Here is a 13,542-nt window from a genome sequence, read left to right on the forward strand (position 1 = left end):
ACAGGCAACTTTGTAAAAAAAAAAAAAAAATCAATAATTTTGGTACATATGTCAATAAATACCTTGAATGGTCTCTGTAATTAGCTATTGCTTAGCTGGGGGCAATCTCTCCCAGGTTATTGACTTATGAGCTCTCTGGAGAGGCTTTGCCCTAAGCACTGTGTTATAGTCATCGGACTCACATGTGTAAGAGATGCTCTAGGAACCTGCAGGCTGCCTGGAAATATGCTTTGACCTGCTTTTGAACATCACTGACTGCTTCTTCTTGCCCTGTTTTAGCTCCTTATCTTGCCTTCTGCAGGCCTTAAGATAGATTCCATTGCTGCCTATCCTTGCTTATCCTGAGTCTTCTCCTTTTTTGTTTTCCTCTTTGCTATCTGAACTTCTGTGAATAACAGTTTTTGGCCTGATTCCTGACTGCATTCCTCAACTCAGTTTATATTTTGGGCTTCTGGACCCTAACATTCTCTATTTCTCTTTGAGATGGCCATGCTCTTTTCCTCATGATCCTCCCTAAGCTCATAAATCTTTCTTCATTTTTCTTCACATCAGCTGCAGCTGGGACAGTATCCCCAGTCTAATACTTCAGCAGGCCTTGAGCCAAACAGGCTGTGAGTTTCAGACAGGCTGATGCATAGAACATGGATCAGTATGAAACTAGAGTGCAGTCTGATTACAGTGCATTTATCTCAAATCACTAATACAGTTAGTATCTCTTCCCATATATGATACTCAAATCTCTATCCAGTAGTAGAAACCAGATGACAGTGCTAGAGTGATGGAAGACTGTTTCACTTTGCTACAACTTCTGTATTGCATTAGTACAAAATGTTGACTAAAAATTCTACCTCATTTCCAGAGATGCCTGTAAACATGGACCTGGCATGCAGTTTTATATTTGAAGATGTTCCCATGAACATTGCTTACAGGAAGATGCCTTCAGCACATTCATGGTGGAAAGGAGGTTATGTATGTTCTGTGTCTGTATTAGCTTTCTGAATGATCCTGCACTTTTTCTTAGATCCCTTTTGGCTGTTACACATAGTTTGCACACATTATGCTCCCAACCAGGAGAAGCAGGAAAAATCTCAAAGAAACATGAACACTTTTGGTCCAGTAAAACTTTCTAAAAGTCCAGCATACTTTTTGTGGTTTACAGAATGTGAATTTGAAGCCTAAAAGGCTGCCAAAGATGTTAAGGAATGTTGAGTACATTAATATAATGTAAATCTACATTTTTAAAAGAATAATTAATATAAACAAAACTGGAAATCACAAAGGTGGTGTGAGGAAAAGTATATATTTCCCCTGTGCATTAGAGGAAGCCTTGCAGACACTTGGGAGAATCTGTCTCATGATACTTTCTTTTCTAAGTAGAAGAATATGTTTACAGTATAGTTGTTTATTTTTTTATATTTATTTTTTATTAATTGTTATTGTTCCTTATAATGTTATAAGTTCGTTTATCACCAATGTAGTCCATTCTGAACTTTGTGCATGGATTCTGGTTCCACTGGATGCTATGAAAGAATATCAGATGGAATAGTCTGGAACTCACTTGTGATATGCTTTCTTCTTTTGGTTTTAGAAGCATAAATCATAATTAATTTGAGCAGGTTGATGATGATGGGTTACCTGGCCAAACATTTTTTATATAGACTTGTTCCAGGTGAGCACTTAACAGCATCAAAGCGTCCTAGAGTTACACAAACTGGTAACTATATGAAAGTAATTGGTCTTGGCTATATTCTCCTTTCCTGACTGATGATGAAGGAGCACCCCATCTGAGAGTCTGTTTTTCAGTGAATGCACTGAAACAGCGCCTGCTGCTATTGTTGGCTGTGAGGTCACCTGGACCATGGACTTTCGTTTTGTTACACACCTGCTGGGTGGCTGACTGCAGCGTATCATGGAGGCAATGGAGGGAAGGATGTGTGGACGTGGATAGAAAAACTGTTTTTACCAGCTCAGACAGTGCTGCTGCCAAATAGTTGGCTACAGTTTATGACCACTAGGGCAGAAAGCCTTTGTATGAGAAGGTAAGATTAAGCTCTAATTAAATAACTGCAAGGGAATCATTGCAGTAGTCAATGTGAAACACCCATGAGAGGAAAAATCAAGTTAGGATGGAAAGGTTTTATTGAGGCAACTGAGAGCATATTTGACATGCTACTTAGACTGATTCTGCTAGGCAGGAGCCAGAGAAATTGTTTTTAACATGAGAACCATTGTGACATAGGGAGCCAGATTGACTGAAACTTTTGCCTTCTCTTTTTCTGGTAGACTGCCGTATTTGAAAATCCGATTGTAATTGAAATTGCAACCAAATAAGTCCCCATAATAGACAAACTAAATATTCAAGGCCATGAAAACTGTGATTCAGCAGATTCAGTAGATAGGGTATTCAGATGGGAGATAGACACGTGTGTGAGTTTTTGCTCCAGGAAACGTTTATATCCTTGCCTTGATATATAACTAAACCTTTGTGTCTTATATTTCACAAGGACAAAAACTTTCAAGCTGGACCAAGCTGAAAATTTATTTTTAATTTTTTAAGTTATTAACATAAAAATTGCTAATATGCACTGCCCTAACTGCATATCTCAGTCTTTGATTTTAGATCACAGCACAGCTTGTTTATATTGTCAGTCCATTTTGAGTCCTGAAGCAAGTTACAGAAAATGAAAAGAAAAGTGTTCAATAAAATACATTTTGAAAAATTTGAAATTACAAAAAAAAAAAAATGGAGTTCCTGAAAGTTTTCAGAACTAGAGTTATAAAAAATTATAAAATGTTTACAATGTTGTTTTTTTTTTTTCTCAAAATGAAAACCTGTATGCAAAGTAAACATTTTTAACCTTAAAAATCCAATTTAAAATGGGCAGCAAAAAAATAACTAAATAATTTTAATTTTTAAATATTATTAAAAAGAGAAGCAGCATCCATGAACTTGTTAGACTTGTCTAATTTGTCCAGGCTGTGCATGTGTGGGAGAATCCACTTGGAGCAACCTCAGTGAAGATCAGCCCCAGCCCTCAGTGCTCATGGCCCTGCCTGGCTGCAGGGTCATTGCAGGGAGGAAGCCTCCTGTTCTCTTGCTACACATGATCATGGTCCACACCGTGCAGCCTTTTAAATAGGCTTGAATTCCACTAACTCTGTAATGTATCAATGAATGGAGAAAATGTTTACAGAGCATTATCTATTTAACTGGTCTCATTTATTTTTCTCCTAGTCTTCTACATGAAATGTTATTAAAATTAATGCAATTAATCTATCTTCCAGCCATTTAACATTAGTTGTTTACCTAAAGAGTATAGGAATATAAGTGCTTTTTAATAAGAGCATGACTCTGAGTTTTACTTGTGCTTAAATCAAATTAAGAGTGTAATTAGAGCACTGATAACAGTGCATGCTAAGAGAACTAAGAGAAAGCTTTTGTTGTCCTTCATAGCAATACTCTGAGCCCTCTTAAAGCTCCCTCTGTATGGCCTGTATCTTCTTAGATCATATCTGTACACGTACAGATATAGAATCATAGCATTATCTAGGATGGAAAAGATCATCAAGGTCATCAAATCTAACCATCAACCTGACCTACTGAGTTCCACCACTTAAAAATGTCCTTTAGTGCCATATGTAAAAACTCCCAGTGGTGTGGTCTTTCATCCTTCCTCTTTATCAACAATAAGAATAGTATCTTTATTTTATCTGTTATGTTTTTAACCTTAATAATATCTTTCATTATCTGAATGCTCTTATTTCAGCCTTTTGCAATATTCTACCCCAAGAGATTCTGGTCTTCATGCTGTCTGATACATCTAATCACTTCTGTACCTTTCATAAACTGGTTCTTGAAGATATTATTCAGGTTGTTTCAGGTAGTTTCAGGATGTAGCTTTATGGTTGATACAGGTATATTTAACTCTTTCACCAGTTGCCCCACTGTTTCTTTGCCTTACATTGGATGAGCTGTGTTCCCCATGTCCATCACATGCTAAAGATGAGGCACAGTGAGAGTTGCAGTTTATAAAATGATATGATACCTGAGTAAAATGTGAGTTCAATATCTGTATTTATATCCTAGGAGAAAACAGCTCCCAGAGGAAAAAATAATAAAATAAAATAAAATAAAATAAAATAAAATAAAATAAAATAAAATAAAATAAAATAAAATAAAATAAATAAAATAATGAAATGAAATAAAATATCTCAGCTAATTGATGGATGCATCAATTTTAGCTTTTTATCTTTAGCTTTTTAGCTTTAGCTCTGTTATTCAGATCAAATTAGGTGAGGACAGTGATATCCTCAGATTGTAAAATGTATGTCTATACCAAGGCTAATAAGTAATTGCTGGCTTTTTAGGAGTAGTAAATTCTTGGTTTTATTTTTAAATTATGGTATCACTAGCTAGGTTTAAATTGTGATGGAAGTTGAGTCCCTTAAATATGTAAATTAAGGTTCAGATAGAAATGGCACATGGCATATCATAATAAATAGAAGACCTCCAGCTTCCAATTTGTGTGTACTAGTGCTAGTAGACTGCTGCAAGTTTCACCTCTTTTGCAGGCATGCAGTTTATCAGGAAAAAAAATCTGATTACTCTCAAGAAAGGCAAATATGTCCCTGTTGCATCAGGAGGCAGGGGAGAGAGCAAGGGGACAGTCTGAACACTCCCAAGGGAAAAACTGAGGAGAAACTGTAAGGATAGTGAGAATGAATGAGCTTGCTACTGCTTCCCTGCACCTGTAGCCATCTTTCTATGCTCAGCATGTTCAGACGCTACATGATATGTGGAGGGAAATCCAGACCAAGATGTGAGTATATTCAGGTCCCATTACCTTTCTGGGAGCTGCACACAGAGAAAGATGGCAGGATTTGTTTTCTTTAGACACTGCAATGATTTCTTCTTTGAAAAGCATGCGTAAATAATGACTTCAGTTATTTTAAAGATGGGCATTACAATACTTGAGTCAGTTTTGCAGTTCTTCAGAGGGGAAGTTCTTTGTCTTGAAGATACTATCAATGCCTATTATGTTGCCAGTGAGGTGCTCTAAGTCAGAGTTAGAATGTGATTTAACTATTCTGAGGCTAGGCATAGGAGAGAGAAATCAACCTTCAGCTAAAGAAATTCCAAGATTACTGTGAGTCTCCTGGTTATGTAGCTATTGAACTATCTGAAATATGATCTATAAAGTGCAGGCCAGTCATTAAGTATTGAGAAATCTCTTGCATCTACCTTATTTATTCTCTAATATTTATTCTTGAATCACTGAAACAGTCAGCAGTAGAGAACAGACAATTAAAGGGAGGGTTGCACAACTAAACGCTATATAGTGATTACTCATTCCAGAAAAAATATTTTTTCCTTGATATATTTGTATTAGACAGTACAAATACATTTAGCTTTTAGAAGAATCTCACAGTAGAACAGTATATTTCTAAGATGTTCTATGAAATTAATCATTTTTTCCAACACTGTTTACAGCTTCATAGGTGAACTGTGAACCATCATCTCTGAATCTGTTCATAAACTGCTTTAGGCACTTAATTCAATACCTATCAAATGCCCCACATTTTGATGATTGTTGCTCGTTTTAGCTCTAAGGTTAACCATGTTCCACCAAACCTAGTATCCCTCTGGTATCCCCTTAATATCCGTAGTATCTTCTCTCTTACTGAAAACTTCACACCATACATAAAATATGTCGAAGTTCACACAGAGCAAGCTATGAACATGAAGGCAAGACATGAATTCTTCAGCTCTCCTTTCTTCCCACAGTCTCCTTTGTGTCACACTCTGCCTGAATGGCAGGAAGGATGTATTCAGTGCTGTGCCCAGCAGCCTCTTCCCTCAGCCATGCAGACCTCCTGGGGCACACAGCAACTGTCCCTGTCCTGCCCATGCCCTCAGCCTTGGGCTGACACGCAACCAAGGTGCATCGCCAAAGCCAGGAGCTGGGAAGCACTCCTGGGCTCAGAGTTCAGCTGGACCTGCAATGTTCTAAATTACATTTTTTGACATGAGATTTTAATACCTGTCACTTGAGATTTTTGTCTGAAATTAAGTGCTTTTCCCAGTGTCTACTGCTGTCATTTTATTTTAAGCATGTGCACAACTGGCCAAACCAAGCCATGACAATCTTGGCAATTTTCAGCATATTTAGAGCCTTCCTGGCCAGCAGATTGTCCCTTGTGCAGTTAATCGTAACCCACACCTGATCACGTAGCCAACTCAGACTGGCCTGGAAATCGGCTGTTGGTGCTGACTGGGTACTAGCCACAGCCAGCAGCAATTTAGGAGGGACCAGAGGTAATGGAGTCTATCAAAATCTGTTATCTGAATGATAGGCTTCCAACACAAAAGCAGGCTGGGACCATTCTGTCTGCTCTCAAGATGCTACTCGGCCATTTAGAAGTTATGGCATAGCTGAACTTGCCATAGGGATCCTGGGATTTGAGATGACCTGGAAGGAGAGAGGAGGAAGAAATCTACAACAAGATGTTGGGGGATGTAGCTCCTCAGGCTGAAAAATCTTCTTGGTGAATGTGCAGCACAGTGATGTTGCTCTGTGGTGACGGCACAGAGTTAGGATTTGGGTCACAGAGTCTCTGAGCAGCCTGGCTGTACACAGCTGCACCTTCAGCATGGCTCAAGCAGACCTTGGCTGGTGTTTTGGTGGAACATAGCAGACAAGGCAAATGTTGGTAGGGTGTGTGACTGTTAGACCCCTGGGCAGATTAGGAAACAGGAACAGGTTTCCTAGATATGCCCAGGCCTGTCAGTGTTCAGGAGACATTTGGGCAATGCCCTAAATAATACACTTTAACTATTGATCAGCCCTGAAGTGATCAGGCAGTTGGACTTGATGATCTTTGAAGGTAACATTCTATTCTATTCATAAACTTGACACTTGAAGCATTTCTGGTCTTGGCTTTGGCAGCCAGTTTTATGAGGTGGTCATAGAAAGACAGCCTTATAAATACGAATGCTAGGAGGCACTGTCTGCAGAATGTTAACCAGCTCTTGGCCTGACGAGGAAGCAGTCACTCCCACGTCTGAGTGGGAAGGTGATTTGAAAAACACACACAACTGGTTTAAAAACATTCAGCAGAGCAAGCACAGTTTAAGGCAGTATGGCATATAGATGTTAAGTCAGCATCACAGTAGCAATAAGTTCTCAAAGACCTGAGAACAGAGACCTGAAAATGAGTGCCAGAGCAGAAACTGTGAGCTAAAAGAAACCTATAGAGCAGTTTCAGATGGATCATGGGGGTAAAAGTTACAAACAGCAGGTGCTGTTACTGAGCCCTGAAGATGGTAACTGAGCTGAAATTTGCAAGAAAGGGCTTTTTGGACAACTTCACACAGAAACAGCAGCATGGTTCTTTCCACGGTGTAATGAGCAATGTGGGGAATATTCTAGAGAGTTTCCTGAGTGGTTACTGGGCCCCACCAACTTACTTGACACAGATATTTACTGTCCAAAATTGCATTTGTAGCTCAGGTTCCTATCCTCAAGGGAAAAAATGCAGGCATGTAGGTTCAGTGCTTACACATCGGGCGTTGGCAGTGAAGGTGGAATGGAGAGCAACTAGCAAACTTGTTATCCAGCCTTTCTTAGCAATCATTAAAGTGTCAGTTCTCACTATTTTTTCGTAGCTGCAGGCAGGAACGTTACTGCTAATTTTCAGCTCCCTGCTAACACTTAAATTAAGACTCTAGAGAGATTTGGTTGGGTTTTTTTAGCGCCTGAGTAGTCATTTGACAACTTGTGAAGTAGCAGATGAATACTGGTGAGGTTGAGAACTAGGTGTTGTCCAAGGGTAAATACGTGTGGCAGGGAAAAATCACAACAAAAATAGGCTGTACTGACCTGGGAATGAGGATATTTGAAATAGAATTGCTTCGGGCAAGCCTGTTCTCAGACTATAAAGGCCAAAACAAGCTCCCTTGCCTTGCTGATGTGTTTGGAAGAATTTGATGTGACCTTGGAAGAGTAGTGTGCTTGAAAACCAAGAGTGGAGAGAGCAAAGGTCTAGGCTGGGGACTTAACAGCTTAAACAGAAAGCCAGGTTACGGTTTAAGCCTCGATTTTTACCTGGTATATCATGCAGCATGAATGCTGTGATAGTGTTTAAATCAGACTGAGGGAAGCAAATCTCTAGCTTTTCCAAATAACTCTTTTTAGTATGAATTAGCAGTGTGAGAAGATCATGAGTGTTTGTGCACGGGATTTTGCACAGTTAAAAAGTTCTCTGTTATGGAAAAAAATGATTTGCTGAACCTGATTTTCCATAAGTTATGGTAAATAACAAGCAACAGCACATGCTGATGGCACCAGGAAGGTAGCTAATTTCTGCATGGTTTTAATGTGAAGACCTTCCACTGATGCTACAGCTTTGCACACACACAAATTTCTGAGAACTTCAGATAAAGTTATACTTGAGAGAGCTGATCAAAACTTTGCAGGTTGGGCCAAATGAAATAATACATTTGCATGTATTTTTTCATTGTTATATGATAGTTTTATATGATTTTTTTAATTTACTTTTTTTTTCTTTTAATTTTATAAACACATATTTTGATTTTACTGAAACCACAAGATAAATCCACACTAAATTTCTGTAAAAAGATTAAAATCTAGAGAAATTGATTAAATAAAGGCTTGTCAAATTGGTGATACTAATGGCACTGTATATGACTATTAATGCTAGCAAGAATTTCCAAATCAGAAGCCAAAAAATGATCTGTGTATAAATCCAGATATTTCCACTGCTTCTCTAAAATCTGAGATTTAGATAAGTACTAAATATCTAAAAAGAGTCCTCAAAAGAACAGTGCTTTGTTTTCTGCAGTCTGGAATCCTGTAGAACTTGAGTCAGGTTTTGCCTTGTCTTGGGCAGAACAACATCATTTTAGTAGTCTTTTTTGACATTTGCATAATGCAGATTGTGAAACATTGAACTGAAAGGCATGGTTCATTTAATTTAAGTGAAAACCTGGATCATTTAATCATTACTGCCTGCCAAAATAATTTATAAATTACTAAGCAGTCTCTGACAGGAAATGATACTTTAAAAAAAAAAAAAAAAAAAAAAAAAAAAGCACTTATTTGGAACTGTTGTAAGCAATTTCTATTTTATTCCTTTTCAAAATGAAGCTGCACTTACTTACCTCAAAGATGAACATAGGCTCCAAACTCAAATATTTAAGTGCACTAGGGAGAAACTTAGGCTAATACTGTATCCTTCTGTAATCTGCAATGCATGACTCTAGTGTTTCTTGGCTCATCCCTCTGTGTTAAAAATAGAAACACTATTCTAAAGCAAGTTGGCTTATAAATTTGACTCAAATACCCACTTGGCACCCTGTTTTCCTGGTGATGATTGTGTGGAATATAGTCCCCTTTGGCCTCTTTTGCAGCTCCAAATGCTCCCTTGCAGGGCTGGTGTGACAGCTGCAAAAACAGATGCCAAACTCTGTATGATACCGTATTTTTCTGTGTATAATCCTTAAGTAGTTTTTGTTAAACAAAGCAACTCTGCCAGTATGCACCCAGGCCATTTCCCCTGATTCAGCAGTAAAAGAAAGTTATTTATGGGTACAGATGGTATCAAGGGAAATTTACCTCTTTCCTACTAATATATCTAATACTACAGGAGGTGCTTTCTTTTCCCCAGTAACCTTCAGTCACTGCCTCTCATTTTTGTGAATTATAAAAATATGTGCTAGTACTTAACTGGTACTTAGCTGGTTTAGAGTTGGCTTATTGATAGTACAGGAGAAATACACACAAAATATATATTTTTAAATGTATTGTCGTTTTCAGTTGGATCCCTGAAGGTCTCTGTTTAAGGAGCATTTCCGAATGTGTAGGCACTTCAGAGCTAAAGTGGGGTGAAGTGGAGTGTACATTACTTGTGAGAATCATTTCTACTTAGTTTATTTCATATCATATATTTTTTTCTTTCTGTACTCAACAAAGGAGGTACCCATTACTGTAAAAGAGAATAACATAATAGTACTTACTGATGCTTTTATGTCTACAGTATTTAAAGCACCACTATTTTCAGGCTACTTTTTAAAAAGATATAAAAGTGCTGATTATTTTATATATTGCTATTTAAAATTTTCTCTCAAATATGTTAAGCCTGTTTTCTCAAAGAAAATAAATGTTTTCTGTTAACTTACCATTTTAACAGTAGTTTTCAGATTAAATATTTTCATTTTTTTATTATTATTTTTATTATTCTTAAAACATAAACTAGAACAATGTTCCTAAGCTTTTCAACTTGGCAATGTCTTAATCAATTTCTATGACTTTTTTTCCACCTATTGTAAATGTAAGAACAAAGAATATAACCATAGTAACAAGAAGGATATATAAATTTATATTCATGTGTCTGTTTCGAGAGGTTAACAGATTATATTTGACCTTGAATGGCTAGGTTATGTGTGTAGACTTGGAAAACAGCATTCTCTTTGCTTTATAATATAACAAATAGTACTTCATGTCACCCTGATTTCACTGTCCTGCATTTGTGACCCTTTGGTTCAGAAACACTGCCCTAAATCCTTATTTAAGTACGCTTTGTATTAAATTGTACTTGATGCTGAGAGACAAATCATATTGAACATGAAGGAGCTAAAGTGAAGAAGTGTTAGGATTTAGACATTTTGCAGTATTCTTGGCAAAATGTCTTACTGAGTAACACTTTGAACATGTAGGTCTTCATGCCTTTAAAATTATATTCACTACCAAAAGAGAAGAATGAAATTCTAAGGTTTTCTGAGAGGTTACTATAGAAGAGATAGAGCCTGAAGATGTGCATGTCTTTTGTGTTTTAGGGCAGGTGTCAGTATGTTTTGTCCACATAGTTAGAAAATCATACACACACATCAGTCCCTTCCTTAGACCTACATGATAAGATTTAAGGAAAGCTGAGTTCATTAGCTTAATTCCAAGCCCAGGGTAATGGTAATATGGTCATGGCCTCTTTTTTCTGTCTTTAAGTATGGGCAAAAGAAGCTGATGTCTGCTTGAAGTATGGGCTGAAACAAGTATGGCTGCTGGGACATATTGTGCTTTCTTTGAACTCCAAGCACCTTCATGAATACATTATGGCCACTAAGACCTTTTCTTCATAACCAGAAAAAATCTTGGCATTATTCACATATACGGTTAGCAATGTTGCAGCCACTGAATGTACCATTTTAATCCTCAGCTTCCCCATTTGTAAAACAGTATTAATGATGTGTATCCACTTCAGAGGCCAAAGTACAAATTCCTAATGCTATATTTATGCAAAGTATTATTAAATGACCATCTGGCAAAGGACAGATTCTGGCTTGCAGCCCTTTGTTCTTTCATCTAGGCCTTCTGCTACTATTTTTTAATATTTCTGAGTTCCAGACAGATCTGCAAGCCCAGCAAACCTTTTAACACCTCTGAAAGCTTCGGATAAGCTAAAGAATTCACAGTAACTCTTGCAGCACACAGGGGAAATGGGGAACAAGGATCCCAAATTCTCTAAAATAGCAGAGATTCTGTTCCTGCTATCCCCAATTATTCCCCACAGGAGTGGATGACAATTCATGGATCATTTAGTCTGGTTCCTGCAAACACAGCCAAGCATGTAATAGATGTAATAGTCCAGAAGAGACCACAGGAAAATTCAGCCTGTCTCTGCTACAGCAGCCACCACAAAATGCTTTCCTTCCCAGCATTCCTGTATATAAGGCACAGATCTCCCAGAATTACAGTGTCATAGGAAGACAGCAGCACCTGGATGTCCTGGATGCCCACAACACAACAGGCTTTGCAATAGTTCCATGCAAAGTAGACTGTGACTGTGCTACATAGGGCAGTTTTTTCCACCCTCACTGCCCTTTGAGTTGTCCACAGTCTAACCTTTATTTCTTCTTTCCTTCAAACCTGGTCACAAGTATTTTACCTCTAAAACCACAGACAAGTCACAAAACCAGGAAAGCAAGTGTTTTCTCAGCTCTACCAGGAAACTTGCTCTTCCTTTCCCAAAAACACATCCAACCTCAGCTGTGGCAGACTTTCCAAAGGATAATTGCATACATCCAGTGGAGAGAAGAGTATAATTCTTTCTTCTTTAGTTCCTGAAGACACCCAGTCAAAGCCCTGAGTCAGAGAAAGTCAGGCCTGAATTGTAATTTCAAAGAATCTTGATGATGACTTTGCATTAGTGCCTGTCATAGACTCCTACTGTATTCATATACTCCTACTGTAAGAGCTCTTTTTGCAAGTGAGAACTAGGCATAATAGGAGATGAGATGCTCAAAAATGGAGTAGTAGAATAAATTGAAATTAGCTGTTAGGACTAGCCACTGTTCAAGAAGGAACTAGAGAGATGTTTGGGAAGGAAGTGGTTGAGCTGCTAATAAAAACGTAACATCATACTAGAATAAATTACTTACCTACAGCCCTGGAGTGTAACAAATATTATACTTCTCTTAAAAAATTTATGAGGGGTGATCCTGAGGAACATAAAGCACTGACCTTAAATTAGGATCGGGAACATTAGTTGAAAGAAGCAAGATAGAGTCTATAAAACATTAAACTAAGCATGATATAATAGATGCAAATTAGTCTGGCTTTTGTGAAGAAAAAAAAATCTAATCTTCCTAATCTCATAGAATTCAAATCTTTCATTAAAATAGCAGAAAGCATTTTGTCAGCCAGTTTTTTATCTAGATTTTTAAAAAGACTTTGCCAAAAGCCTCTAGCAGGATGCTGTCTGGCATTTGTTACAGTAGGAGGCTGTCTAGGGCAGGAGGCCATTTGGAGCAGCAGATGACTTTGCCTATGATAAAAAGACAGCCTAGATCAACCCTTCCAGTAAAAGGTGCCTTCTTTTGCAGTTCTGCTCCTGCTCTTCTTCCTAGTCCCTGGCAGGGTATGAGGCACAAGGAAGTGTCTAGGGGCTGCTGCACAGGAGAACAGAGCAGGATTGCTTGATTCAGGCTGGAGGCAGCAGAGAAATGTCAGCAATTTCTCTAAGGATAAAGATAAGCACTACCAGAGGGATGAGCAACAAGAAGTCCTCAGAGAGAGCATGCTGAGGAGAAACCAAAAGAAGCCCTTCGTGTACCTGCCCAAAACTTCAGTGGTCTTTCCTCACATCCATGTGTCTTGTAACTCAAATTACCCTTTACCTGATTTAATTCCTCCTCACAGACCTTGAAAACCCTGCTGACTCTTCAGGCATTTTAGGAGTCAGCTCTGCCATCACAATGTTACTGCACCAAGAAAAGAGAAATTCAGTCATGCCTTGATATGAATTTGTCAGAGGTATTTAAGGAAATTAAGATAGGCAACCCCAAAAGTGTTATAGACTATAAACTGACTGAGGGAAACCAAGAGGAGCTATAGGTGTTTTGTGGTCAGTATGGAAGTAGGTTAATTACCATTTTTTTCCAGGGCATTATAACAGGACTGATGCATTAATGACTTAAAAGTGAAAATAAGATGTGGTAAAATCTGAGAATAACAAAGTGTTATATAG

At 38.0% G+C, this 13,542-nt stretch overlaps 1 protein-coding gene across 1 annotated transcript in view; it reads left to right on the forward strand.

Moving 5' to 3' along the window:
- Positions 1–841: 841 nt before the first annotated feature.
- Positions 842–13,542, forward strand: part of XKR4 (XK related 4) — a 119,117-nt gene continuing 106,416 nt past the window's right edge. The window contains exon 1 of the mRNA XM_032181822.1: positions 842–964. Within this exon, the coding sequence (XP_032037713.1) occupies positions 951–964 (14 nt within the window). The 5' untranslated portion in view covers positions 842–950. The remainder of the gene's footprint in view (positions 965–13,542) is intronic.

Source organism: Aythya fuligula, chromosome 2 (genome assembly GCF_009819795.1).
Source record: "Aythya fuligula isolate bAytFul2 chromosome 2, bAytFul2.pri, whole genome shotgun sequence".
Classification (NCBI taxonomy): domain Eukaryota; kingdom Metazoa; phylum Chordata; class Aves; order Anseriformes; family Anatidae; genus Aythya; species Aythya fuligula.